At 52.4% G+C, this 27,877-nt stretch overlaps 2 protein-coding genes across 2 annotated transcripts; both read left to right on the top strand.

The window, feature by feature from the left end:
• Positions 1-9,540: 9,540 nt before the first annotated feature.
• LOC100216677 (Vacuolar protein sorting-associated protein 20 homolog 2) lies at positions 9,541-12,844 on the top strand. The gene is made up of 6 exons (NM_001143085.1): positions 9,541-9,731; positions 10,469-10,621; positions 10,779-10,931; positions 11,526-11,609; positions 12,110-12,281; positions 12,379-12,844. Exons 1-6 carry the CDS (start codon positions 9,630-9,632, stop codon positions 12,402-12,404), a joined length of 690 nt encoding a protein of 229 aa, NP_001136557.1. The 5' UTR covers positions 9,541-9,629; the 3' UTR covers positions 12,405-12,844.
• Positions 12,845-15,750: 2,906 nt separating this feature from the next.
• On the top strand, positions 15,751-17,876 carry LOC100384710 (putative cytochrome P450 superfamily protein). Its single transcript, NM_001177184.2, has 2 exons — positions 15,751-17,456; positions 17,543-17,876. The coding sequence occupies exons 1-2, from the start codon at positions 15,863-15,865 to the stop codon at positions 17,551-17,553; spliced, it is 1,605 nt and encodes a 534-aa protein (NP_001170655.1). The 5' UTR covers positions 15,751-15,862; the 3' UTR covers positions 17,554-17,876.
• The last annotated feature ends 10,001 nt before the right edge of the window (positions 17,877-27,877 follow it).

Raw genomic sequence — 27,877 nt, 5'->3', positions numbered from 1 at the left:
GGTTCGCCAACGATACCCGGATGCGCTTGCTTGGGGACAAGCAATTGGTTCAGCAGGGGGAGATGTCATTCCTGCTGCTACCGGAGATGGGTCTGCTGCTACTACCGACGAGTAAGAAGAGAAGAGGAGTTATTGCCGGACAAGGAATAGGTGTGTGTGCGTTGTAAGGGCTGAATTTCCCTATGGACTTGTGGCATACTTGGGGTGGCCTAGTTTTGTGACCATAAATACTGTAACGAACCAAGAGTAAGGCAGATAATAAACAGAAGAGAGAATTCCTCCTACCTAAGTGCCATCGGTCTCGTTTTTGGCTCGCCGTGGGGATCTCACGCCGCGGTTGCGCTCGTCGCCGGCAATGGGACATCACATTCGTGGGACCATGCCCATAGGCCATAAAGGAGTGGGATGGTCGCTGAGTCGCCGGATCATGGAGCATGGAGGCGTCAGCAGCGAACTAGAGGGTGGAGCTGTAGAGCGCGAGTGTGGAGGCATCGATGGTGGCAAGAGGTGAACACGCGCAGCGGATTGAGGGAGCTAGCCGCCAGAGAAGTAGAAGGGGAAAGAGGTTATTGGATCTGATTGTTTGGGCTAGGTGAAGGAAGAACCCATAACCCTAAACAGGGTTGGGTGTGGTATTAATAGAACTTGAGTAATTGGGCCTAGCCCATTACAACGAGGGTGAGATGGTAATTACATGGGGAAGCCCCAAACCCTAGACGGGTAGTCTAACACCCACACAGTCACAACTCTATCCTGTATAGATGTTGAGACTGGATCGAAAAACTAAAAATACACTTGACGATAACCCCTTGGTGAAGATGTCGGCGAACTGTAGCGTGGTGGGGACGCTGAGAACCCGAACGTCACCGGCAGCGACACGCTCGTGGACGAAGTGCGGGTCGATCTCCACGTGCTTCGTGCGCTGATGCTGCACGGGGTTGGTGGAGAGGTAGACTACGCTGACGTTGTCGCAGTAGACGAGGGTGGCGCGCTAGAGGGGACTGTGGAGCTCGTGGAGGAGCTGGCACAGCCACGAGGCCTCTACCATGCTGTTGGCCACGACACGGTACTCGGCCTCAGCACTGGAGCGAGAGACGACGGGCTGACGCTTGGCGGCCCAAGAGACGAGGTTGGCGCCCAAGAACACGGCGTAACCGGAGGTGGACCGGCGTGTGTCGGGACAGCCAGCCCAGTCAGCATCAGTGTAGACCATGAGTTCTGACGTCGGGGATCGTCAGAGGAGGAGGCCGTAGTCGAGGGAGCCGCGGAGGTAGCGCAGAATCCGCTTGAGTGCGGTGAGATGGGGCTCCCGTGGAGTGTGCATATGTAGGCACACCTGCTGGACGGCATATGTGATGTCGGGCCTGGAGAAAGTGAGGTACTGAAGAGCGCCGGTAAGGCTCCAGTAGGACATCGCGTCGGCGACCGGAGGCCCGTCGTCCTCAGAGAGCTTGGCCTAAGTGTCGACAGGCGTGGAGCAGGGCTTGCAGTCAGACATGCCAGCCCGCTCCAGGATGTCGATGGCGTACTGGCGCTGGTGGAGGAAGAAACCCTAAGGCCGGCGCTCGGCGGTGATGCCGAGGAAGTGGTGGAGGGGCCCCAGGTCCTTCATCGTGAACTCCCGCTGAAGGGCGACGATCGTGCGGTGTAGAAGGTCGACGGTGGATGCTGTGAGCACAATGTCGTTGACGTAGAGCAGGAGGTAGACGGTGTCGTCGCCGCGCCGATAGATGAATAGGGATGTGTTCGACTTGGCCTCGACGAAGCCGATGGAGGCCAGGTAGGTGGCGAAGCGACTGTACCATGCCCGTGGCGCCTGCTTGAGGCCGTACAGGGACCGGTTCAGCCGGCAGACCAGATCCGGACGGTCAGCATCGACGAAGCCGATGGGCTGGCTGCAGTAGACAGTCTCCGTCAGAGTGCCATGGAGGAAGGCATTCTTGACATCGAGCTGATGGATCGCCCAGTCGCGGGAGAGGGCGAGGGAGAGGACGGCGCGAACAGTGGCGAACTTGACGACGGGGCTGAAGATCTCGTCGTAGTCCACTCCGGGGCGCTGGGTAAAGCCCCGAAGGACCCAACGGGCCTTGTAGCGGTCGAGGGAGCCGTCCGAGGTCAGCTTGTGGCGAAAAAGCCACTTGCCGGTGACCACGTTGATGCCTGGTGGACATGGCACCAGGTCCCAGGTGTGGTTGGCCAAGAGGGCCGCGTACTCCTCCTCCATAGCACGACGCCAATGTGGGTCGGCGAGGGCAGTGCGAATGGAGAAGGGCACCGGGGAAGCGTCGGGTGGAGTGTTGGACGTATCAGCTGCCAGGATCAGCGGGTCGACGGGGCAAAGAACGCCAGCGGTGCGCCGAGTCACCATCGGGTGGACGTGCCCGGGGTCGCCGTGGATGGCGACCGGGTGGTAAACGGACGACTCGGAGCGAACCGCCGGAACGTCGAGAGCGGCGGTATGGCCGGCTCGCGGCGGTGATAGACGACGGTGGGGTCGGCGAAGCGGGCCGCGCTCGTCGACGGGCCCGAGTCGGGGGGCGCCGAGGTCGTGGCGGGGCCGCGATGGTGGTAGACGAGTGTGGGTTTGGCGAAGCGAGCCGGGGTCGACGGGGCCGCGCGTGGCGCAGGCAGGGTCAACGGGGCCGCGCGTGGCGTAGGCGTGGTCGACGGCATCGCGCGTGGCGCAGGCATGATCGACGTGGCCACGCGTGGAGCAGGCGGGGTCATCGGGGCCGCGCGTGGCGCGGAAATGGACGCGAGCGGTGGCGTCGTGGCCGCACGGGGTGTAGGTAACGGCGCAAGGCGGGACGCCGGGGGTGGGGGTGAACCGGATCAGACTCGAGGAGGGAGTCAAGATCGGTGGGTGGGTTGGAGCCAGCAAGGGGAAACACATCCTCATTGAAGACGACGTGACGAGAGATGATGGTGCGGTGGGAGGTGAGGTCCAGACACCGGTACCCCTTGTGGTCAGGAGAGTAGCCAAGGAATAGGCAGAGGGTGGAACGAGGAGAAAGCTTATGAGGAGCGGTAGCGAAAGTGTTAGGGTAGCAGCCACAGCCGAACACACGAAGGTGGTCATAGGAAGGGGTTGTGCCATATAGGGCGTATTGAGGGGTAGGGTGGCTCACCGCCTTCGAGGGAAGACGGTTGAGGAGGTGGGTGGCTGTGTGCAGGGCCTCTACCCAATAGCTGGCAGGAAGAGACGCCTGGAAGAGAAGGCAGCAGAGCATATTGGTGGTGGTGCGGATCATGCGTTCGGCCCGACCATTCTGAGCAGAGGTGTAGGGGCACGAGAGACGCAACTGAACGCCATGAGTGAGGAAGAAAGAACGGGAGGCGTTGTTGTCGAATTCGCGACCATTGTCACACTGCAGAGCACGTACCGGGCGACGAAACTGGGTGGATACCCAGGCGAAGAAGTGTGTGAGGGTGGGGAATGTGTCAAACTTCAACTGAAGCGGGAAAGTCCAGAGAAAATATGAAAAATCATCCAAAATCACCAAATAGTATTTATAACCAGAGAGACTGAGTACAGGGGAGTTCCAAAGATCATAGTGAACCAGGTCAAAAGCCTGCTCAGCCCAAGAAGAAGAAGTAATGAATGGGAGACGAGTATGTCGGCCTAACTAACAAGCATGACAGAAACCCTCAAAATGTCCCCTACTACATGAAGGATCTAGACTACTGGTAATCTTGGTCATGACATCGGGTCCAGGATAGCCGAGACGACGATGCCAAGTGGTGGAGGAGGTGGTGGAGACCAGGATGGGAGGTGGAGACACGCCGGCAGCGGAGGGCCGGAGCGTGTAGAGCGGTCCCGAGCTGTCACAGTGGGCGAGAGGGGTCCTGGTGGCCAGATCCTTCACAGAAAAACCAGAGGGGTCAAACTCAATGGAACAATAGTTGTCAGTGGTGAATCGACGGACAGAAAGAAGATTGTGAGTGATGTGGGGAGCTACGAGAACATCATTGAGGTAAAATGGCCCAGGGAGAACCGAGGCACCTACTGAGGTGACTGGCAGAGTGGAACCATTTCCAACGACGATCGAGGATGGGTGAGAGGAAAGGGGGGGTGAGAGCGAGAGAGCGTGACTGCAGTGGGAGTGGTGTGGTTTGAGGCACCAGAGTCGAATACCCAGTCGGAGGGGGGAGGGGTCATTGCCATGGTGCTGAAAGCAGCAGCAAGGGATGCGTTGTCCCACCCACCAGCCGGTGGGGACCAAGTTGTCAAGGTGGGGGTCCCCGGGGGCAGAGCGCGGGCGGAGCCTGGGGCATGACGGGCACACCGTAGGGAGGCGTCGAGGGCATGCCGTAGTGAAGTGCAGTCAGGAGGGCCGGTGCCGGGGGACGGGAGGCACTCGGTGCCTGGCCTGGCCACATGGCGATGGTCCCGGTCCAGGGGTTGTAGAAGGACGGCCACGCGTGGCCGCCACCCTGGCCAGAGGGACCACCACGAGAGGGGCCGCCACCCCCACGGCCGCCCTTGCGGGAGCGACGACCTCCGTCGGTCATGGAAGCCGGACGAGGAGCCGCCGGAACGGTGGGTGGAGGGCGGGTAGGAGCCCCGGTCGACGGAGGACGGGTGGCCTGGCCCCCCAAAGGCGGCTGACCACTGGTAGGAGCGCTGTAGAGAGCCGAGGCTGGAGTGGGCGCCTCATTCGCCATGGTGAGCTCCTCGAGGAGAAGCTCGTTCCGCACGGCGTGGAAGGTGGGGAAGGGCACGCTCCTCTTGATGAGAGCCTTCAGGTGGCCGTAGCGGGGGCTGAGGCCACGCAGGAGGTTCAGCACCAAGGTACGATCGACGACTGGCTCGCCGAGGTCGTGGAGAGAGTCTGCAAGGCCCTTCATCTGACGGCAGTACTCTCCTATGGAGAGGTCCCCCTGAGAGAACAGGTGGAACTGGGCATCGAGGTGGAGCGCCCGTGCATCCCGATTCCCGAGGAACTGGTCCTCGAGAGCAAGCCACGCCTGGCGCGCAGTGTTCGCCTGATCGCGGATGATGTCCTGTAGCTCAACGGTGATGGTGTCGTGGAGCCAAGAGAGGACAACGCTGTCCATGAGGCACCAGGAGCGAGGTGGCAGAGCGTCGTGGTCGACGAGGACGTGATCGTCGAGGACGAATCGGCGCAGCGTGAGGAGGACCTGTCCTCGCCAACGGGGGTAGTGGGAAGACGTCGGATCCAACACCACGGACACGAGGGCCCAGATGTTGTGCAGTCCTGCGGCTTGAGCGTGGAGAGCAGCGATGAGGTCGGCGTCGAGGTCAGAGGCAAGATGGTCCTCCGAGGTTTCCGCAGGGGCGGCCGGCGGGCGGCCGAGGAGGCGTTGCGTGGTGACCATCTGGTGGTCAGAGCGGCGCCTAGGGCACGCTCCCGCTCTAGGGTGAGGGAGGCGGCGCGCTCGCGCTCCCGCGAGGCTGTCACTACGGCCTAGATCGTAGCGAGGGTGTCGACGAGCGGGGAGTCGGTGGTGGGGAGTGCAGAGGGCGCGACGGTGTGGCTCCAGGTGGGTGAGGCGAGGGCGGGAAAGCCCGGCGGGGAGCCTCGGCGCTGGGTCAGCGGGGGAGGGACGGGGAGCGGCCCGAGGCCGGCGATGTAGGGAGGGCCTCCATGGGCGAGCTCGCTGCTGAACGCAGTAGGGGCGACGGGGAGGTGCGTGCCAGGGCTAGTGGTGGCAGTGGTGGTGTCGTCCATGGCGGCCATCGGGGCGACGGCTGGAGGAAGTCGTAGCAGGGGGCATCGGGTCGGGGAGGGGCACTGCTTCGGCGGCCGGAGACGGGTCGGGCGCGGCCGGGTGGGGCGCTGCTTCGGCGGTCGGAGACGGGTGGGGCGCGGCCGGGTGGGGCGCAACCCTGCTTCGGCGGCCGGAGACGGGTCGCGGTCGGGGTGGGACCGCAGGGCACGGTCCGGGCGGCGGCTCCTGGCGCGGCTGGGACGGGCGTCCTGACAGCAGCTCGCAGGGCGCCGGGGCATGGCGCTGGGCGCGTAGGGCGGGTTGTCGGCGGGTGGCGGCGGGAGGGAGAGGGGCCGGCGGCTGGGAGGGAGGCCGGTCGGCTGGGGGCCGGCGGCTGAAAAAAAACCTAAACCTAGCTCTCTGATACCATGAAGGAAGAACCCATAACCCTAAACAGGGTTGGGTGTGGTATTAATAGAACTTGAGTAATTGGGCCTGGCCCATTACAACGAGAGTGAGATGGTAATTACATGGGGAAGCCCCAAACCCTAGACGGGTAGTGTAACACTAGGTATAAGAGGTTTTTTTGCTATGATTCGGGTCATGGCCGAGGTGGCTTGGAGGCCATATCCGCCCCTGCGTCGAGCAGTAGGCTACGGAGAGGAAGAGGATGAGGTGTTTCATGGCTAGGGACTATACGAGCGCGCGGTGGCACACAACGAGGCACAACCGGCTGGATCCCTAGCATGGGGCTCATGCCTCCCTACGCGCTACGCTAGGCTGCTAGCTGGTCGGCGACCACGAGTCGATCCCTGATCATTCTTACTACCTGTGTGCAGCCGACTATTTGTTATAAACCTTTTGCTATTATCTATACTATACTTAAAGCACCAGTTTCAACGGCCGGCCCGCGCCATATTTTTACAAATAACCCCTCACGGTTATTTCAAATTAATCCGCTGCACGCCTTATAGATGGTTAAACGGCGGCCCGACACGTCAATGCCGACCTGCTGACTGTGTCGGACCAGCCAGTCGGCCCATTTGATTAAATCAGCGTAAAATGTTAAAAACGGTGCAAAAGGTGGGGTTCAAACATATGCCCTGATAGATGAAGGGCGGGAGACACGGGGTAAAACTGTCTAACCAATAGAACATCATACTAAGATATTTTTAATATTGAATATAAATTATATATATGTATATATGTTTTTTTAAATAAAAAATATAATCGTGCCGGGCCGAACCAGCACTACGGGTTGAGGCTACAGCCCAAGTACGTCACGACGTTTTTGGTTCTTGCAAACATTAGGTCGTTTTTGAGACCATATTGGCGCAATGGACTATATGGTGTTTGAGGTTGCTGAATTGGATGGAGCAACAATGATTTATCACACTAACAGTAAAATGAAAGGTTATTTGTTGGTTTTAAACGTTAGTAATTGCTATGAAGTAGCATAATTTGAATGGAGCGCATCCAGTTTTTATTGATGCCTGACTTTAGCAATCACTCCATATTTTGATCTATCTTTTTTATAAGTGAGTTCATGTGACTTATTTTAGAAACTTAAGCTCACAAACTTTCTCTTATTTGGTCTCTGTATGGTGAAATTATGTCATTTTATAATCTCTGTTCGTTCAGTCAGTCGTTGTGAACTCTCTTCTAATCGCTCACTTCATTGGCCGTATTGTACCAATACATATTGAATGGAGTAAATAATAACATCAGTTTGTCAAATCAAGAAATTATTATACGGAGAGCGGAGACAATCAATAAAAAATCTTGAAATTTTTTTAATGGATAGTTTACATAGGTATTGTTGTAAGCCGTCGCAACGCACAGGCAACCGACTAGTAGTACTTATATAGTTTAGTTTCATTACTTATAGCTTGAACTCTTTTTAAATAGTACCTATAAGTGTGAGTCATTTCTAAAATAGTATTCTAGCCTTATCTTATTTATTTTAAGTTGTTTTCTTATTCTCTAGCACTTAGAAGATATCTTTCTCCTTGCTTTTATGATACATTAAGGGCTAGTTTGGGAACACTAATTTCCCATGAGATTTTCATTTTCCCAAGGGAAAATGAACTAATTTCCCTTGGGAAAATGAAAATCCCATGGGAAATTAGTGTTCCCAAACTAGCCCTAACGAAAAAAATCTTGAAGGCTTAGTGTCGCCACGACTCGACATCTTTCTCACGTGCAGCCGCGGTCCTAACAAATCAAGGGCTCATAGTAAAACTTAAAGTAGAAACTCGTATTTTTATAACATACATAACATATATTGCTAATAAATGTTATAGAAATAATCATCTCAAGTAAAAATATATAATATATGGCTTCCTTAAAATTTTCTTCTAACATGTCTCAATGTGAAGTCATTGACGATGACATCAATATCAGTTTTATCTGCTAATATCATCTCGATACATAAAGTAGCCAAACTATTTAGTATTCTTATCACATTTTAGACTTTATTCAATTTTTAGCAACTTCAATTTTCAAAAGCTTCTTTTAACTAATGCAATAGTCACAGGCACAATCATAGGGCGCACGTCACAAACTCGTTTGAAGCGATCAGCTAATAGATGGCGCCACACGTTAGGTGCTAGGCTACGGAAGAGGAGACACATGAATATATGTGTTGTATGGCCAAGCACTCTAAACCAGTTATTTGTCACAAGGATCACGTGCTAGTTGGAATTTAATAATAAATATGTATAGTAATACGCTACCGACCTGGCCTACTGGAGGTGGGACCCCATAGAACCGGGGGCTCGAGGCGACCGCACCGCTTGCCTCCTTCACGGACCGGCCTTGCTCACACGGTCGTTAGCTGCCCTTCAGTTGTACCCCACTACACCTCAAACATCTACCATCGTTTTATTGATAAACTTAATTATTTTTTGCTTTATATACATAAACAAGTTTATTTTTATTTTACTTTATAGATAAATAAAATTTGCTATTAAATTAGAGTTGTATGAGACATGTGTTTTATATAGAGATGGCAATAGGGCCTTGATCTTTGATTCTCCGCGGTGAATGGAGAAGTTTCTGGTGAGGACATAGAAGCATTTCTCATTCCCTTTCCCAGCAAGGACTCGTTAAACTTATATGTGACGATGTTTTCGTATAATAGTTAATGATAAAATAAATAATTACCTTGTAACTAAACAATCATTGCACAAATATGTTTATTTTGATGTACACATAATAATTTCTTACATCTTACAATGTGTATAAGTGAATGTTTTACATTAATAACAAATGATGTATGTCTTAATTATAATTTAAGTGGGATAAATTTTCGATGAGGAACAAGAATGAGAAAGAAATATACCCTGTAAACGTTAGTGGGGATCCACCGAGATTTTTTTTGTAGTGGGAACGAAAATGAGGAGCTATTCGCATAAGTGAAATTCTTGGTTATTATCTTAGCTTTATATCCTAGTCTCCTTAAACCATATATTTAATTGATTTTTATTTTTATAAATTCATTTTTTAATTAAAATTATAGAAAACTTACCATAACTACTTCTAATGTCCTCCATGATTTATTAAACAGAATGAGATGCAAACGGGCGAAAGTTAGCAAGGAGTTTAGGTCTATATTAAATGAACTCATAGACTAAAGATAAAAAAATGTATGTAATTTTAAGTAATAGGAAATAAAAAAGTAAAATTAAAATAACAATGAGACTAAAATATTATTTTAGAGAAACTCTATATTTGAAAGTATTACTATTTTAAAGAAGTCTAAACTGAAGTACAGTTACGGAACAACCAACTTGCCAGAGGACGACACGACCCAGGCCACAGACCCTGCCCCGCCGGCACCGAACGGCTACTGTAAATGTCGTGACCGTCTCGTCCCCGTCCAGTCCACCTTTTCCTCCTCTCCGACTCCACCGCCGTCACGCCATCTCGCCGGGGGCGGAACCCCGACCGCGAGTATGGGGAACATCTTCGTGAAGAAGCCCAAGATCACTGACGTCGATAGGGCCATCCTCACCCTCAAGACGCAGCGCCGCAAGCTCGCCCAGTTTCAACAGCAGGTCTGCCTCCCCCTCCCCTCGCCTCCCCTTCCGTGGCACCCTTCCCTGCCGTGAGCTACGGATGGTCCGTCATCCTCGCTTGTGTCGAATTCCGGCCGTCCTCTGTCGCGCCGTGGGATCGTGTCAGATTCGGTGTCCGTCTCGCGTCGTCGCGCGGGAGCTGCTGTAGGTGGCAATTGGGATCTGGGGTTGGATAGAGCGGCGTCGATCGATGAATCGGAGTAACTTGCGAGTTTCTAGTTTTCCAGGGAATTATCGTGTCTTGATCGGTTGGTTTCGCATAGGGTGCCCTGATTGGAGTCGTGTCACAGCACCGATCCAGGTCGATATATATGCCTCGTGATCGGGAGTGAAGAAAAATTCTCTCCTTGTAATATTCCATGCTATAGTCCAGCCAATCAACGTTATAACTGCTAATTTTGTTCGTACAGACATCAATACATCAGTTTCTGGAGCGCATTTCAAGACTCGTTTTTGCTTTCGCCACACCTTACAGTGTATTACAATAATTGGTGTTGGATTTGTGAAATTTGCTTGCTAGTACAGACAGTTTAACTTGATGTACTTGGATGTTATAGTTCATCTTTTGATTCTAGCTTAATACAACATGTTGTCATCAGGTGCTGACTATCCTGATTAGATGGTCATGATCCTCAGTTCATCACATTTAATCATTGCAATATCACCTCTGCTAAAAATATAGGAGTGTATTTATGTATGCTTCTCTTCCCTTCCAGCTTGAGAAGGTAATCGAAGCAGAAAAGGAAGCTGCACGGCAGTTGGTTCAACAGAAGAAGAGAGACAGAGCTTTGATTGCTCTGAAGAAGAAGAAAGCTCAGGAAGAGCTGTTGAAACAAGTTGACACATGGCAAATGAATGTTGAACAACAGGTTTGTAGTTCATTCAAATAATTGTTCTTTAATACCAATTAATAAATATTGTCGTGTAGGGCTGAAGTTCTACATTTCTTATTGAAGTTAAGCAGCATTGAGTTTCTTAATTTGATGTATGATAACCTGACAGAGTATTTTCGTTCGCTTGGTTTAGCTGGCAGATATTGAACTAGCAAGTAAACAAAAGGCTGTATTTGAAAGCCTGAAGGCTGGAAATGCTGCCCTGAAGTCTATACAGAATGAGATAAACATTGATGATGTCCAAAAGCTGATGGATGACACAGCCGAGGCTAAGGCTTATCAAGATGTAAGTTCAATTAGTTGTACCTGTATACATTCATTTGATCATTTCTATAGGGCACTATGCACTTGGAGTAAATCCGCTGCCAATCTCGTTGGGATTGTCTCTTCTAAGTAACTTCATTTACAGCATCCTTATTAAGATACATACAATTGCACTTCAAATCGGATGTTGCAAATATCCCCTTTGGTTTTGTTTTGCCAGCAAATTCGTATACTGTATAGGCATTGTGATAGCAACACGTCAGAGTGAAATTATGGAGTGCAAACCTATCCCGTCTGAATATATAAGTATTGCCTGCTTCCATCCAGTCGTTTGTGGCAACTATGGTTGTGTGCCTATTTTCAGATTTTCATCATAACTAGTTTTGAGCATGGTGATAATGTTGGGTGTAGGTAGTAAGTGATTAAATGTGGTTGGGACTACTGTTATCACCCTTGTGAAATTGTGACCTATATACAAGTAGTTCTACATTCTTCTTTCCTTCTAAGGCTTCATAAAAAGCATACCTTCTGTTGAATTGTTATGATGTTGCCACAACTGCAAAAGAGTGGGCCTATTTCCTTTTTAGTGACTTGTCCAATCACTTGTCGATTTCAGGAAATAAATGCTGTTCTGGGCGAGCAGCTTTCAGCTGAGGATGAAGAAGCTGTCATGGCCGAGTTTGAAAATTTGGAAGCTCAGGTTTGGCCAACAAAGCATCTAGAGTTCTTATCTGTTGAGAAGCAACCCAAAATTATGCCATTTATACAAATGAGCCTGAAAGTTCCACTTTGTACCAGATTTACTTTTCACTCTTGGTCATAAATCCACCTCTCGTGTATAAATATTGTCCTTGTCCTTGCTCAGGCTGAACCAGAAAGAAGGCCCACGAATTATGTCTAACAATCTGATTCCCTATGAATGCTAACATCACAGTAGGCATTACAGGGCTTAACCTCTGATTAGTCTCTCTCCCATGATCCTCAGCTATTCTGATTCATTTTATTTATTCACGTAAGCACTTGAAATGCTCCAAAAATGTTTTTATCTGACCTCTTTTTAGTGGCATGAGCATGACAATGTCAATGATTTTGAGCAATCACACTTAAAAGCTCCAGAATCTGAAATGAGACATAGACAGTTCTGTTTATGTCTTGCTAGTTTAAAGTCTATCTTAGTTCTCACATCGCCTTCCTTTGCAGCTTGCCGTTGAGTCTTTGCCAGACGCTCCTGCTACCGAAGTAAGGCCTGAAGAGAAAACGAAAGCTCCGGCTGACACAGAAGCTGCTCCTGAGGACATCGATGACGTTATTGAGCTTCCTGATGTGCCTACGAAAGTGCCAGAGAGGCCTGAAGCTCCAGAAAAAAACAAAGGTTTCGATCTCGTGTTATTATCCCATTCTATATTTTTATCAGGTACCCCTTTTTTTTGGTTTATATGGTGCATTGATGATATATTTTCCGCGGACAGTTTTGGAGGAGCCGCTACCTGCATAAGTGGATGGAGCTGAGATGAATACGGCACACTTTTAGTTTGCAGGAAATTGTAACATACCCACCATTTCATTGTACTATCTCATTCTCAGAATTTCATCGTGTACAGCAAGAAAAATTTGTTGTCTTTGACTATCAGTTGTCACCAGTTTGGATTTCTCAGTGCCCGTTTATTATCCTATCCTACGGGGTAAACATAATATTTTTCCATTGTGTTTCTTTGTAAGGCAGAAATGCTGAAGTCTGCAAGCACATACCTTGTTCCGTATGAATATATACGTGTGTTTTTTTTGTGCCAAAGCTGTAAAATGTACGGCATTTGTAGGTGCCATTTGTTGCTTGAATTTAATTGGTGGAGCGTGTAAGATAGAATACTCAAATCAGAGCAGTCTGTCTGTATCGAGTACATTGAATTGCCTATATAAGGTGCCTTTTTTTGTTTTTGCAGTTCTTTTTCTTTCTCCCTTTGGGTCACTATATATGCATCCTAGTGTACAATTTCGTTTCATTATAAACAAAAAAAAGGAACTGTTGTTTTGCACCAGATACACAGGTCATAAGCAGCAAAAAAAAAAAAGACTTCCCTATGGGATTTCAGGAATATTTTAAGAAACTTTTTAGTGTCTAGTCTAGCGTGCTCACACAAATTAGGAAATTGGAGTTTAGATTGTGCCAAAACAAATTAGATCTAGAATTCTCTATGCCAAGACTCATGAGAGGAATTTTTTTTCCTACAACATCTTTCTGATCCAGGACGCGTGTCTATCTCGGAGACTAGGAATATTAAAGCAACAGAACAACCGGTCACGGTTCAGAAGCAAAACGAATTGAGCGTTCGAGTCAAGCGGAAGGAGTCTTCTCTGCGGCAGCCAAAAAGAAATTCCTTTCCCGTGACAAGCCACTGGAGGAGCGTGGCGGAGGGCGCACGCAAGGCCAGTGTTTGGGGGGTGCGGACGGAATGGGAAGAGCCGTTCGGTTTAATTGCCATTTCTATTTGCACGACGCTTCTCAAAATGTTCGGCTGGGCTGGGCTGGGCGAACCCGGCTGACGGGGGAGACCTCGGATTTATTTGTGCAACCAAGTCGTCTGACCGCTGATGAATGCCGGTTACCACTTCTCGCCACGCAGGTTCACCAAACGGGTCTCCAGCAGCTAACTTTGTATGCACCCTATCTCCCGCGCCGGAGTTCCCATGCCTCCAAAAAAAAAAGGAAAGATTCCTCGGATTATTATACGGTAGATACGTAAACGCACGCGAGTGTGTGTGGGTGTGAGCATGCCGTGTACACGTGTCGTCCAAGCGTAAGTGTTGTTTTATTTGAAAGAAAAAAAACGTAAAATACGGTAATAATCTCTTCTATTCGAAAACCTGCGTACGGATCGCCAGACGGTTGCCCGCCGTTTTCTTTCTCCCGTTGTTTGTAATAATGACCTAAATAAAAAAAATTGTATATTTCGCTTATTTTGCAAAAAAAAAATAAGGAGGAGAATACAGAAAAAAAAACCATAAAATCCTCGCCTTGAATGCCGGTGTGGTGTGCAAGAGGACCCCCAACACGCAGAACGTGCCACACCCCGCCGTGCCTGCTGGGGGCGAGCAGCGTGAGCGCACCCGCTGGCCACAAGCAGTGCTCTCTCGTTCCTTTTCTCCAACAGTGACGCTGACGCGGGCCCTTTCCAAGCGATCGTTGGCTTCCCGGGCGATTCAGGGAAGCCCGTGCCGAGCATGCCCGCGGCCCGGGTCAGCGTCGGGATTACGTACGTGCTGATCAGTTCGTGTGGGGGGGGGGGGGGGCACGCGTCTCGTTTTTTTTTGGACGATGCCCCCGGCCGGTATTCCCGGCAGAGCCGTGTCCACGAGTGTGGCTTGGCGAGCCCCCTGTTTTTTATGACGTTTATTATTTTTTTTATCTGCTCCTCCGTCGTAAGCGTAGGCCAAAAGCTCACGCCGCGGTTCCATTATTGTCTATGCGTGATATGCACTACAAGTTCAAATTTACAGACGTAGTGGTGGCCTGCTGGCAACGTCGGCAGGCAACAAATTAAGACCGTGTGACGCCCGTAAGCTTTCGCGCCATGCATATGCATGGAGATCGTCGTGCCTGCCATCCACGCCTGCGTGGTCAGCCTCGCGCGCTACGTAGGGCCACACTTTCGAATCGAAGAACATGACTAATCTTTGATAGAAAAAATTAGGTAGAATGTAACAAGTGAGGCAGCAAAACTAAACAAGACGGTAAGAGTATCTTTAACAACGTCTCAAACTAGCGCATCGAATTCAAATATAGGAATATACATACACAAGAAAAACTACTGCAATGGCGCCTCGTTTTGTAAAATTTTCTCAGAAACATTTAGGGCACCCTCTCAAGTGACTGTGCTCAGATATACTACACCATACTGAGCTACCGTATAATCTAGAATATGATTTTACTGTTGGATCAGAATATTATATTGATACCCTAAATTATATAAAATATAGTCACTTTTAAACTGTATTGCATTCTTATAGGATACGTTGGAGATGATCTAAGAGCAAGTTTAATAATAGAGGCTATTGTTGGCTCTAACTACTTACCATGTCATCTAGAGCGAAAAATAAACACACTCATATAATAAATAAAGCTGGCCCTAAGCTAGGTTGGCTCTTAGATGAACTATTTGTCTCTTTCTTTTTCATCCTTTTGTTTTGAAGCCCCTTTAGCATCTAGCTCTTGCATAAAAGCCCACTCACTCTACTTTTTGATGTATCTTTCTTCCATATAAGTAAAAATGTCATGTAATCAGACTTAAAGCCCATTATTATACTTGCTCTAATGCACTGCACCTCATCCATCATTGCATACCAGCAGCAAACGTCGGGCGTGCGATCTCTTGTAGTCCTAGCTAGCTCGGCACACCAGCGAGTATGTAGACAGTATATAGACCGCATGCACCCGCGATAAGGCTAGCGCGGATGCTCGCAGCTCTCGCATCGCATGGGCGCACTTGGGAGTTGGGATCGAATTTCGCGTTCCAAGGGCATACACACACATCAATGCGGCGGTTCGTTCACCTCTGCAGGCTGCAGCTCGGTTCCCTAGCTAACCGCCCGAATAGACCGCGTATCTCGTATCTCAACTCCGGCTGGGTCTGGGTACGTACGGTACAGATACCTGTCTCTCTCTCCTCCAACCCCGGCGCACGTATACACGGGTTACACACCACCCATTGCACCCAGCAGTTTACGTGCGCCACAGCGGGATCGGAAAAAACAGCGAGCGAGAGCACACTTCTTCCCGAGTGCGCGCGTGTATATATATAGCATCGGAGGTCGATCGAGAGCTCCACGCCTGCGCGTCATCTTCGCACACAGCTTCAGCTAGCTAGCTCATCATCTTTGCACGCGTACGTACGTCGATCTACTACCAAGTCACGGCCAGCACACTGATCACCTGCTGACAGAGTGATCGATCGAGCGATGACGACGCGCGCGCTCGTGGCCATGGCGCTGCGCTTCCTCCGCGAGTACGTGCGGGCGTCGGACCTGGCCGTGGCCGCCGCGGTGCTCTTCGCGTGCAGCGCAGCCAGGAGCCGGCTGTCGTCCCGCCCGGGCGAGCCGATGCTGTGGCCGGTGGTCGGCATCATCCCGACGCTCTTCGCGCACCTCGCGGCCGGCGACGTCTACGACTGGGGCGCGGCGGTGCTGCTGGGCCGGTCGCGGGGCACGTTCGCGTACCGCGGGACGTGGGGCGGGGGCTCCTCGGGCGTCGTCACCTCCGTGCCGGCCAACGTGGAGCACGTCCTCAAGGCCAACTTCGACAACTACCCCAAAGGGCCCTACTACCGGGAGCGGTTCGCGGAGCTGCTCGGCGGTGGCATCTTCAACGCCGACGGCGACTCGTGGCGCGCGCAGCGGAAGGCCGCCAGCGCCGAGATGCACTCCGCGCGGTTCGTCCAGTTCTCGGCGGGCACCGTCGAGCGCCTGGTGCGCCGCGAGCTGCTGCCGCTGCTGGAGGCGCTCAGCGGACGAGGGGGGCCAGAGAGCGCGGCGGCGGCGGTGGACCTGCAGGACGTGCTGCTTCGCTTTGCGTTCGACAACATCTGCGCCGCCGCCTTCGGGGTGGAGGCCGGGTGCCTGGCCGACGGGCTCCGCGACGTGCCGTTCGCGCGCGCGTTCGAGCGGGCCACGGAGCTCTCGCTCACCCGCTTCTACACGCCGCCCTTCGTCTGGAAGTCCAAGCGGCTCCTCGGCGTCGGCAGCGAGCGCGCGCTCGTGGAGGCCGCCCGCGCCGTGCGGAAGTTCGCCGAGCGGACCGTCGCCGACCGCCGCGCCGAGCTGCGCAAGGTGGGGGACCTGGCCGGCCGCTTCGACCTCCTCTCGCGGCTCATGTCGTCGCCCCCTCCCGCCGGCTACTCCGACGAGTTCCTGCGTGACTTCTGCATCAGCTTCATCCTCGCGGGCCGCGACACCAGCTCCGTCGCGCTCACCTGGTTCTTCTGGCTCCTCGCCTCCCACCCGCACGTGGAGGCCCGCGTCCTCGACGACGTCGCCCGCGGCGGCGGCGACGTCAGCGCCATGGACTACCTCCACGCGGCCCTGACCGAGTCCATGCGCCTGTACCCGCCGGTGCCCGTCGACTTCAAGGAGGCCCTGGAGGACGACGTGCTCCCGGACGGCACGCTGGTGCGCGCGCGGCAGCGGGTGATCTACTACACGTACGCCATGGGACGGGACAAGGCCACCTGGGGCCCCGACTGCCTGGAGTTCCGCCCGGAGCGCTGGCTGAGCAAGAGCGGCGCGTTCGCGGGCGGCGCCGAGAGCCCCTACAAGTACGTGGTGTTCAATGCGGGGCCGAGGCTGTGCGTCGGCAAGCGCTTCGCGTACACGCAGATGAAGATGGCGGCGGCGGCGGTGCTGGCGCGGTTCCGGGTGGAGGTGCTGCCGGGGCAGGAGGTGAAGCCCAAGCTCAACACCACGCTCTATATGAAGAACGGGCTCATGGTGCGCTTCGTTCGCAGGGAGCAGCGGCACGAGCTCGGCCACCCTCTGCCTGCTGCAGCTGCAGATGCAGGTGGGTGCTCCACGTATATATGTGTGTGGTTATTACAAATCACAACCTCATGGATATATATATTCATCTGTTTTTTCGTTGAACAGGGGAAGATTGAAGAAGATCAGTTGGAGGCCCCTTTTTCACGGGATGAAGCGCAACATCACCATTCACCCGGGAAAGAACCAAACTCCGGGCGGAAGACGTCCAATGCGCAAATATTAATATGAATATATGAATGGGTGAATGAGCCCATGCATGGATATATATTGTGGCATACTTGTGCTATGTACTTCCTGTTCCTCTGTGTGTACGTGTATCGTGGTAATGCCGTCCAGATCCCGATGAAAAATCACTTTGTCGTGTGTTCCAAGAAACGAGTGTACATTTGCTCCGTCTGTTTGAAATTACAAACGTTATTTAATACTTACTCCGTTTTAATTTAAGATTTGTTTAACTTTTTTTATCAAAATTGATCAACTCGTTTTATTCAAAAAAAATTGCTAAAAACAAAAAATGAAACCATACTTAAAATATATTATATAATAAATGATATCATAGCAAAAATTAATAATAATTATGACTTTTTTAAATAAGATGGTCCAATCTAACTTAGAGTAAAAAAATTCAAATGAATTATATTGAACAGAGGAAGAGGAAGCACACCTTCTCTCCTCTTTTTTTCTATGGCTCAACAAATTGCATTCGTTCTCCAAAAGAACTAAGGCCAAGTAAGAAACGAGTGTGTGTTCTAAGAAACGAGTGTACATTTGCTGCTGAAAGGGTTATAAATTGTACCTTTGGATCAACAAATTACATGAACGAAGTCAGTGCTGCTGGCTGAGAAAAAAGGCAAGGCCATTGTGGACAACACCCCTCAAGAGGCCTTCAAAGATGAAGCTGTCAGCAAAAGACAGCGCCAAGAGCACCCCACCCCCGAAGGCACCCTACGCACCTGCAGCTCCGGAGGCCTACCGCAAGCATCACCACCGGGCTTCGCTCCACCAGAGGGCGAAGACGCAATAGAGGATGGCAAAGTCATCGGCATCTCAGCCGAAGACCAGCCACAGCTACAAGCCCTGCGCATCAAGAACCACAACCTCCAAAAGCAGAAAGACATCCTCGAGACCAAGCGCCAACGTGTCACCGCCCAGGCCAAGGTGCGCCAGATGATACGGGACGAGGAGCAGAGAGCTCGGGAGCTCGAGCAAAAAATCGCGCTCATGCAGGGCGAAGGCAGCACAATCTGCAGCATGGACCGCCCCTCAAGCAGCGCGTCCCAGCCGGAGATCTATTTATACCACAGCGCGGGCACTTCATTCCGCACGTCACAGCTTTCCAAGGGATCAACTACCTCGATGAGCGAAGCCCCTAGCTCCGCAACTCCAGACATCACCTTGGCCCGCCAATTTCAGGGCAGGCACCTACCCCAAATACAACGGCATCACTGACCCAGCACAATACATCATGAGCTACCAAGTTGTCGTCGCATCGTCCGGAGGAGACGACGCCACAATGACCAAATCTTTCATCATCGCGCTCGAAGGTCCGGCCTTGACCTGGTACACCAGGTTACCGCCATTGTCCATCGACTCCTAGAAAGGACTCTGGGACAAGTTCCTGCTCAACTTTCAAGGGTACCGACCCGATACTGACGCCCTGGTCGAGTTATCACTCTGCAAGCAGCAAGAGAAGGAAACCCTTTGGGAGTACTACAGAAAATTCCTGACCCTCAAGTCGCAGTTGCCATCGATCGACAACCACATCGTGATCTATTACGCCATCAGTGGCCTTCGGGCTGGCGTGTTGTACAGTCACTGCATCAGGGACCCACCCAAAAATCTCCAAGAGCTACATCAGCTATTCGAGAAGTACGCCAGGTCCGAAGAGCTACATCAACGAAAGGTCGAATCTCAGAGGAAGCCTAAGGACCCTTCGCAGTCCAGCAGAACCTGGACCAGGCCTTCGCAGCCAGACTCCGGGTGGGACAGCCACAGTCAGCAACAGGTGCACAACATAGCCAATCAACACCCAGCTAGAGAAACTACTCGCCGTCAGGAATATCCCCCCCAAGGCCGCGGTAATGGCACCAGAGGGAGAGGTCGAGTACGGACGCAGCAGCATCGCAGATTCTACTGTCTGTTTCATGGCGAGGACTGCGCGCACCCAACAAGAGATTGTCCAGAAATGAAGGCCACCAGGGACAGGATGTCCAGAGCACAGCCAGTCGACAACCAGAGAGTCATCGCACACACATACCACCACCAACAACAACAACCTTACAACAACGAGCACGTCCAGCATCCACCCAACCACGCGTACTAGCACCGTCAGGAAGTGCAAGCTCTACCACCTATGCCTCCGCCTCCGCATCACCCAAATCCACACCACCATAATCACCCCAAGCACCAAAGCAGGAAGACTTCGCCGAACAACCGTATCGTGGAGTCATGCACATGATCACCGGAGGGTCCAGCGTGGACTTCGAAATGAAGCGGCAGAAAAGGGATCACTACCGAAGTGTGAACCACGTCGCCCTTACCGGCCCAGTGGTACAAATAAGGTGGTCTCATGTACCACTCACCTTCGACGCCAGGGACGTTGATCTGCGCAGCGCTCCTCATGTCGACGCCATGGTGATCAACTACAGCATTGCAGGCTGGGACCTACATAAAGTCCTGGTCGACAACGGCAGTCAAGCTAACATCATCTTCCTGCTCGCCTTTGATCGCATGGGCATAAGCCACAACCTACTCAAGCCTTCGGACAACCCCCTATATGGCTTCGGCGGCAAGGGCACCTTCCCCGTCAGCAAGATAGAGCTACCCCTATCATTCGGTGTCGCACCCAATGCACGAAGTGAGCAGGCCACCTTCAACATCGTCGACATGGTATACCCATACAACGCCATAATGGACTGGGTCTCTATCAACAAGTTTGAAGCGGCCATTCACGGACTTTACCTCTGCATGAAAATCCCGAGTCTGCAAGGCGTGATCACAGTTTATGGCAACCAGCAGACTGCACGCAATATTGAAAGGGACTTCGTTCCAGGGCAACAGAATGTACACTACCTCACAGCACAGCGCGAAGGCTTTGAAGAGACCCGCCCAGTCGCCGGCGAAAAAGTAAAGGCACAGTTACAAAGCAACGACGGAACGAAGGCAGTGCCCCTCGACCCGGCTACGCCTAAGAAAACGGTCGTAATAAGCGAAGACCTGACCTCGCAAGACGAGGAAAAACTCATCTCTTGCCTCTCACGAAACAAGGACGTTTTCGCTTGGTCCGCCCTCGATCTGGTCGGGGTCAGCCGCACCATCATAGAGCACGGCCTAGGCATCGACCCTTCGGTGCGCCCGAAAAAGCAACGACTGCATAAAATGTCTGACGAGAAGACTGAAGCTGCCAAGGCCAAGGTGCACCGCCTGTTGGAAGCCAACTTCATCGAGCCAATTGATTATCCTACATGGCTCGCCAACGTGGTGATGGTGCAAAAGAAAAACGGCAAGTGGCGCATGTGCATAGACTTGACCAGTCTCAATAAGGCTTGTCTCAAGGATAACTTCCCCCTGCCACGGATCGACAAAATAGTCGATAGCGCGGTAGGATGCGAAGTCATGTTCCTCCTCGATTGCTTCTCCGGTTACCACCAAATATACATGAAAGAGGAAGACAAGGCCAGCACAAGCTTCATCACACCCTTCGGCATGTACTACTTTATCAGGATGCCAGAAGGCCTCAAAAACGCCGGGTTAACCTTTTCTCGCCTCACCAAGAGGGTCCTCAAAGGTCAAGTCGGCCACAACATTTTCACCTACGTAGACGACATCGTCGTCGCGAGCAAAAACAAAGAGGACCACCTGGCCGACCTCGCAGAAACATTTGCTAATATGCGCGAGCACGACTTCGGCTCAACCCCGAGAAGTGTGTCTTTGGAGTTCACCAGGGGAAGATACTTGATTACCTTGTATCGCACCGAGGGATCGAGGCCAACCCAACCAAGATCCAAGCGATCATCAACATGACACCCCCGCAGTCAGCCAGGGATGTCCAGCGACTGACAGGCAGATTGGCCGCCTTGAACAGATTCATCTCCAAATCCGTAGAGCGTAGTCTACCCTTCCTCAAGACATTGCGTGGTGCAAAAGACTTCGCTTGGGGACCAGAGCAGGCGACGACCTTCAAGTCGCTCAAGCAACACCTGTCAGACTTAGCAACTCTTGCTAGCCCCGGCCCTTCGCTGCCTCTTCTTCTCTACATTGTAGCCTCGCCATGTGCAGTCAGCGCGGCGTTAATCCAAGAGCAGGACAGAGAGGGCACGACCCGGCAGTGCCCAGTGTACTATGTCTCCGAAGTCCTCATGGCCTCTAAGTGCAACATGACTGAGCTAGAAAAAATTTCATACACAGTTGTCATGGCATCGCGCAAGCTGCGCCACTACTTCGAAGCATTCAAGGTACGGTCACCTTGGACTGGGGTCTAGGGGAACTGTTCAGGAACCCAGAGGCGTCTGTCTGAATCGCCAAATGGGCAGTCGAACTCTCTAGGTACCACATCACCTTCGAACCCAGGACAACGATTAAATCACAAGTCCTGGCAGACTTCATCGTTGACTGGACATGACCAACATGGCAGCAAGAAGAGTCTCTAAAAAGAGTGTGGACCATCCACTGCGACGGTGCGTGGTGCCATGCGGGGGCAGGCGCCGCGGCAATTTTCACATCACCCACATGCGTCAAGTACAGATACGTGGCACGCCTCAGCTTCACCTTGGAGTCCGACAGATGCACTAACAATATAGCAGAGTATGAAGCCGTCATCCTGGGACTCCACAAACTACGAGCACTCGGTGTCACCACATGCATAGTCAGGACAGATTCCAAAGTAGTTGCTGGCCAGGTTGAGAAGGAATACTCAGCAAAAGACCCCGCGCTCATGCAATATCTCTCAGCTGTCCGCAGTCTCGAGAGACAATTCAAGGGTTTCACCCAACAGCATGTTGACCGCGCCAAGAACGAAGAAGCCGACGCGTTGGCTAAAGCAGCGGCCAAGGGCGAAGCCTTGCCCTCCGACGTGTTGTACCACGTCATCGGCACACCAGCTGTCCGCAACCCAGAAGGTTTACAAATAACTCAGGACGACGAAGGCCACCGCATCGTCAACCTCATCATGGCCGAAGATTGGCGGGCCCCAATAACTCTGTATCTGCAAGGCCACTACCATCCAAGCGATAGCAATGAGGCCAAACGACTAAAGCACAGAAGCTGGGACTTCGCATTAGTCGAGGGTCAGTTGTGCAAGAAGGGAATCAGCCAGCCCATGCTAAAGTGCATAACTGAAATCGAAGGCATACAAATCCTCCGCAAAGTCCACAGCGGAACTTGCGGCTCCCACTTAGGACCCAGGGCCCTCACTGCCAAGGTGATTCGTCAGGGATTTTACTGGCCCGTAATAATTTGTATTGCCAATCGAGTCACAAGGTCATGCAAAGCATGCGAAAAGTTCTCCCCTCGCTCAGGTAGCCCTTCGCAATTCACCAAGCTCATCGCCCATACATGGCCACTCCAATGCTGGGGGCTGGACATCGTTGGACCACTGCCCACGACTCAAGGGAACCTCAAATTCACCTTCATCGCCGTCGAATATTTCACAAAGTGGATCGAGGCCAGAGCAGTATCCACAATAACATCGAAGACTGCTAAAAAATTCTTCTGGCAAAACATTGTCTACCGCTTCGGAGTCTCGTCCGAACTCACAGTCGACAACGACAAACAGTTCGACAGCCAAAACTTCAGGGATTTATGCTTTTCCATCGGCACCAAGCCAGTCTTTGCCTCGGTGTACCACCCACAATCCAACGACGTTGTTGAGCGCGCCAATGGCAAGATTTTTACTACCATCAAGAAATGACTTCTCGACGACAAAAAGGGCAAATGGGCCAACCAACTACCTGAAGTGGTATGGGCCCTAAACACGACAGAGTGCCAGGCAACCGGGTTCACACCCTTCTGCCAATTGTATGGGCCTGAGGCCATGACGCCGCAAGAGATAAAGCATGGGTCACCCAGAACAAACACATCAGCAGTCCCCGATGTCGACGAACCAACTTCCAAAAATCTCATCGACGGAAACCGCGTCCTTGCCCTACAGGCCCTCGACAGATATCAGGCTCAAACCAAGGCCTGACGCGACAACACAGTCATCCCAAGAAAATTCAACGAAGGATACCTCGTACTCGTCCGGACCACTCGGACAGAATCACGGGGTAAGTTGGAGCCGAAATGGGAAGGTCCATTCATTGTCAAGTCGAAGGCATCCCTTAGTGCGTACAGGCTGGCAACATCATCCGACAAAGACTTAGAGCATTCCTGGAACATCGTAATCTCCAGAAATTTTTTGTTTAAGTCTCCGGGCCTACGTGCCTATGTAATTCTGCAAACAATGTTGCTTAGGCCCACGCTCTTTTCCTCCCAGGGGTGAGGTTTTTAACGAGGCGGAGTCATATAATATACCAGTGAAAAGCCCCTGCAAAAATATCCAAATATCACCATGTCGAAAAAGACCGCTTCGACGGTCTTCGGCATTCGACCGATTCGAAGTCACCGCGACAGGTAGCATAGACTACCCTCGCGTGTGACAAACTCCGCGCAAAAGTCGCCTAAGGGTGCAGCTGGACAAGCACAACAAGTGCGCGATACAAAGTCTTTTACTAAAAGACAACTCTGTGCAAAAGTCGCCTAAGGGTGCAGCCGGATAAGCACAACAAGTGCGCGATATGAAGTCTTTTACTAAAAGACAACTCCGTGCAAAAGTCGCCTAAGGGTGCAGCCGGATAAGCACAACAAGTGCGCGATACGAAGTCTTTTACTAAAAGACAACTCCGTACAAAAGTCGCCTAAGGGTGCAGCCGGATAAGCACAACAAATGCACGATACGAAGTCTTTTACAAAAAGACAACTCCGTACAAAAGTCGCCAAAAGGTGCAGCCGGACAAGCACAGTAATGTGCGACACGAAGTCTTTCCCACAAAACCCCGTGCAAAAGTCACCCAAGAGTGCCGCCGGACAGTTACAACATCGCACTAGCAAGCGAAGGGCAACATGCCACATTATAATACAAGTTGCAGATTACATACACACAACGAAGGGTCACAAGACCCACCGCACAAATAAATACAATTGCGCCCTCTACTACCGCACGACAAGTGCGGGCATCACACATACTACATCGGCTCAACCTTCGGGATAATGCCCGCCTCCCGATAATTAAACAACATCATTTTCAATTCCTCACCCTCAAACAAATTCCGCAGACCCCCCTCACCAATACTCGCCCCAAACGACGAGGACAGCAAGTCGTGTTGGCCACCCCGATCTATACGAAGACGAGTTCACTCCAGCCCCATTCGATGGCGCATACCACTTCGCGAACTCTCGCCAACACTATGCTTCGCCACCACTTTTCGTCGACGGCGTTCGATCCTCGCACGAGCCAGAGGATCCAACGCTTCGCCCATCTCCAGCCGTGGCAAAGACTCCGCCGCGGCCACATCTAACGCAACAAAATAATCCAAATCTTCGTCTAAAGACTCTTCAGTCTAGGAAAACGAGCTCTCAAACTCACCACCATCAGATGAAAAAGACCCAGATTCAGAACCAGACAAACTATCATTAGCAAACACTGCGTTCGCGGCCGCCACAAAATTAGTACCATCAGTAGGGGTTGCTTGCGCAGGACCAGATGACAGAACCTGCGCAGCAACCGAGTTTCAGTGTCACAAAAACAAAACCCTACATCCAACACCCCTAACCCTATCCCGCCACCTGTGCAGGGCCGGCCGACGCTGTAGGGTCTTCGGCAGCCGGCGCGACCGCCACCGAAGTGTCTTCAGGCAACGCGGCGGCGGCCACAGGGTCATCTTCGTTGGCACCCTTTGGCGGCACCGGCTGCTCCTTAGTCCCCACCCTCGCACCCTCCGCCAAAGGGTTCACGCTCTCCAGGCCACCCAAGTCTTCGACCTCCTCATCATTCGCCATCTACCAAAATAGCACCAAACATCAGTACATTTTCTTAAAAATATGATAAATTAACAACAATATGTACCTGCTCCATCGCCCGGTCATACCTTTCCCGGACAGTGTCACGGCCGTGGGGCCCCACATCCTATAAAAGTGTCCCAGCGGACCGCTTTAGCACCGCATCTTCAACCTGGAAGATCTCGCGGTTGAAGTCTTCATCAGACCGATCAAAGACTTTGAAGTGCCTGCATCCCTCATGGGACAAGGCATTCGCGGCTCCCTCACAGGTGATGAGTGAAACGAAGGACATGAGACCCGTCACAATTGATGGAAGCACCTCCAGCTCCTCCTGCAACCACCCGAGAAAGCAGAGGCCCACCTTCTTACCAGATGCATCAAAGGGGGCCATACGCGCACCAAGCTGCCGGTACGCGTCCACGAGCAACGCACGCGCTCGATTCACCCGTGTGCGGGTAGAGGCCTCCGCCTTGTCCAGATGGTCGTGAAGGCTCCTGTGGTTCGCCTTCGCCTCCACAGCACGTTGGAGGGCAAGACTAGCCTCGGCGCGCGCAGCCCAGGCCTCCGTGCAGGCTTTGTCAGCATCCTCCTTTTCCGTCGCCAGCAGGCGGCCGAGCTCCTCTTTTTCGGCCGCCACAGCCGACAACTTGTCCATCAGGTTGCGGCTCTTGCTTTCCGCGGCTGACTTGTCCCACATAGCCTTAGTGAGCTGCGTTCGGAGGCGCTCATTCCTCCCTTCGAGACGCCACCATTCGTCAGCGAACTCCGAGGTTAGGGCCCCCGACGCAATCCGTTCGGCGAAGGCGGCCGCCTGGCATCAACCACCATCAAATTCGAAGTCATACAAAAAGAACACACTGTCGAAGACAACTTACATGCTTCAGCTACTGCGCAACTGAGCCTGCCACGTCCTTAGCGACGGCAGCTGAAGAGATCTCGCCGCTGGCGCAAAACTGGGCCCACGGGTCCTGCACAGACCCCGTCACACCAGTCGCCACAGCGACCGGCCCAGCCGCCACAGATGCAGGGACAATAGCTAGTTGCCCAGCCTTCGATCCTGCACCAATCTCGTCAAAAACCTAATAAAAAACTCACCAACAAGTCCCCGCCCTGTATGGGCGTCGAATATCGAGACGCCGCCCAGAAGATAGTCATCCACGGAAATATCCATGGAGGCCTCGGCCCTGCCCGCCTCCGTCTCAGCAGCACGCGGCGGCAGCGGAGGCCTTCGCTCCTGCATGGGCACGACAGGGAGCGGCTTGCTGGGGCCGGGGTGGCGGACTTCGCGCCCAGCAGAGGCTTGCTGGTGCCAGGGGCGGCAGACTTCGCGATCCCTCGAGCCTTCTTGACCTCACGACGCGGGTCCCCGACCCTAGCAAACGCCCGACACTTCCGCGACGCGTCTTGGTGATCCTTTTCCATCACTGCCGATACAACAGCAACAACATTCCGTCCGTAAGGAAAAATCTTCATCTCACGAGCTAATCGAGAAGTACGAATGTCCTCGCCGGCCGCCCGAGGGATCGGAACATTCCTAGGCCACCGACCCCCGGTAACCTTCAGCATTCGCGCGGAAGATTCCCGGAGGCCGGAGCTCGGACGACGACATCCTCTCCCCGGGGGCCGCGCAAGTTCCCAATAAATCCACAGCAAAACAATCGGAGGCTCCCAACCCCTCAGCTGCAGTACTTAGTTTCCTCTTTTTAGTGGCCGCAGCCGGCATGGCTCCCCGCGAAGGGCCCTCGTCGACCGCTGCCGCCACCCTTTTTCCCCGGCGGTCGCTAGCAACAGCATTGTTGTCTCCCGGGTAATCACCATATGGCAGACGGTTCAACTCAAAAATGCGGTTCAAACGAACATTAGAACCACGAATATCCCAACAACGCAAGGTCTCCATCTTCGACACGTATCGCCCTACAATCCTTGTGGCCTCGGCCTCCACTTCACGCACAAACGTGGCCGGGTTCCGGCCCCGCAAATCCAAGACAAAGGCAGGACTTCGCACCAACTGATCGCCGAAGGTTGGCATTCGGCGGGGGCACACTTCGCCAAGTACCCAGTCGTGCGCCAAGGGCCACACTCCATATCCAATGAATTCCTCAACCAGATCGCGCCTGCTACTCATGCGGGCAGCGTACCGAAGGGCCCCTTCGTCCTCATCGTCCTTCGCCACCTCGAACGGTGGGAACACCACATAGCAGTGAGAGCACATAATGGCTGCAGGGAGCCCAGGGAGATCTTCGACTTCCCCACCAGAGACATAAAACCAAAAGTCCCACCAGTTGCCCCACTTGTTCCAGGCACAAGGGACTATTTCAACGACTTCCGCCGAAGTCTTTCCAGTCCTCGGTGTGAAGGTGCACGATCCAAATTGTGCAATCTTATTTCCTATTTTTTTTCTTTTGC

Source organism: Zea mays, chromosome 4, assembly GCF_902167145.1.
Source record: "Zea mays cultivar B73 chromosome 4, Zm-B73-REFERENCE-NAM-5.0, whole genome shotgun sequence".
NCBI lineage: Eukaryota > Viridiplantae > Streptophyta > Magnoliopsida > Poales > Poaceae > Zea > Zea mays.
Note: the sequence above shows the minus strand (reverse complement) of the source record. Positions and strands in the feature narration are given on the sequence as shown.

Coding starts and splice junctions, on each gene's coding strand:
- LOC100216677 (NM_001143085.1), top strand. CDS start 9,630: ATGGGGAACATCTTCGTGAAGAAGCCCAAGATCACTGACGTCGATAGG. Junction 10,932..11,525: donor AGGCTAAGGCTTATCAAGAT/GTAAGTTCAATT, acceptor TGTCGATTTCAG/GAAATAAATGCTGTTCTGGG. Junction 11,610..12,109: donor TTGAAAATTTGGAAGCTCAG/GTTTGGCCAACA, acceptor CTTCCTTTGCAG/CTTGCCGTTGAGTCTTTGCC.
- LOC100384710 (NM_001177184.2), top strand. CDS start 15,863: ATGACGACGCGCGCGCTCGTGGCCATGGCGCTGCGCTTCCTCCGCGAG.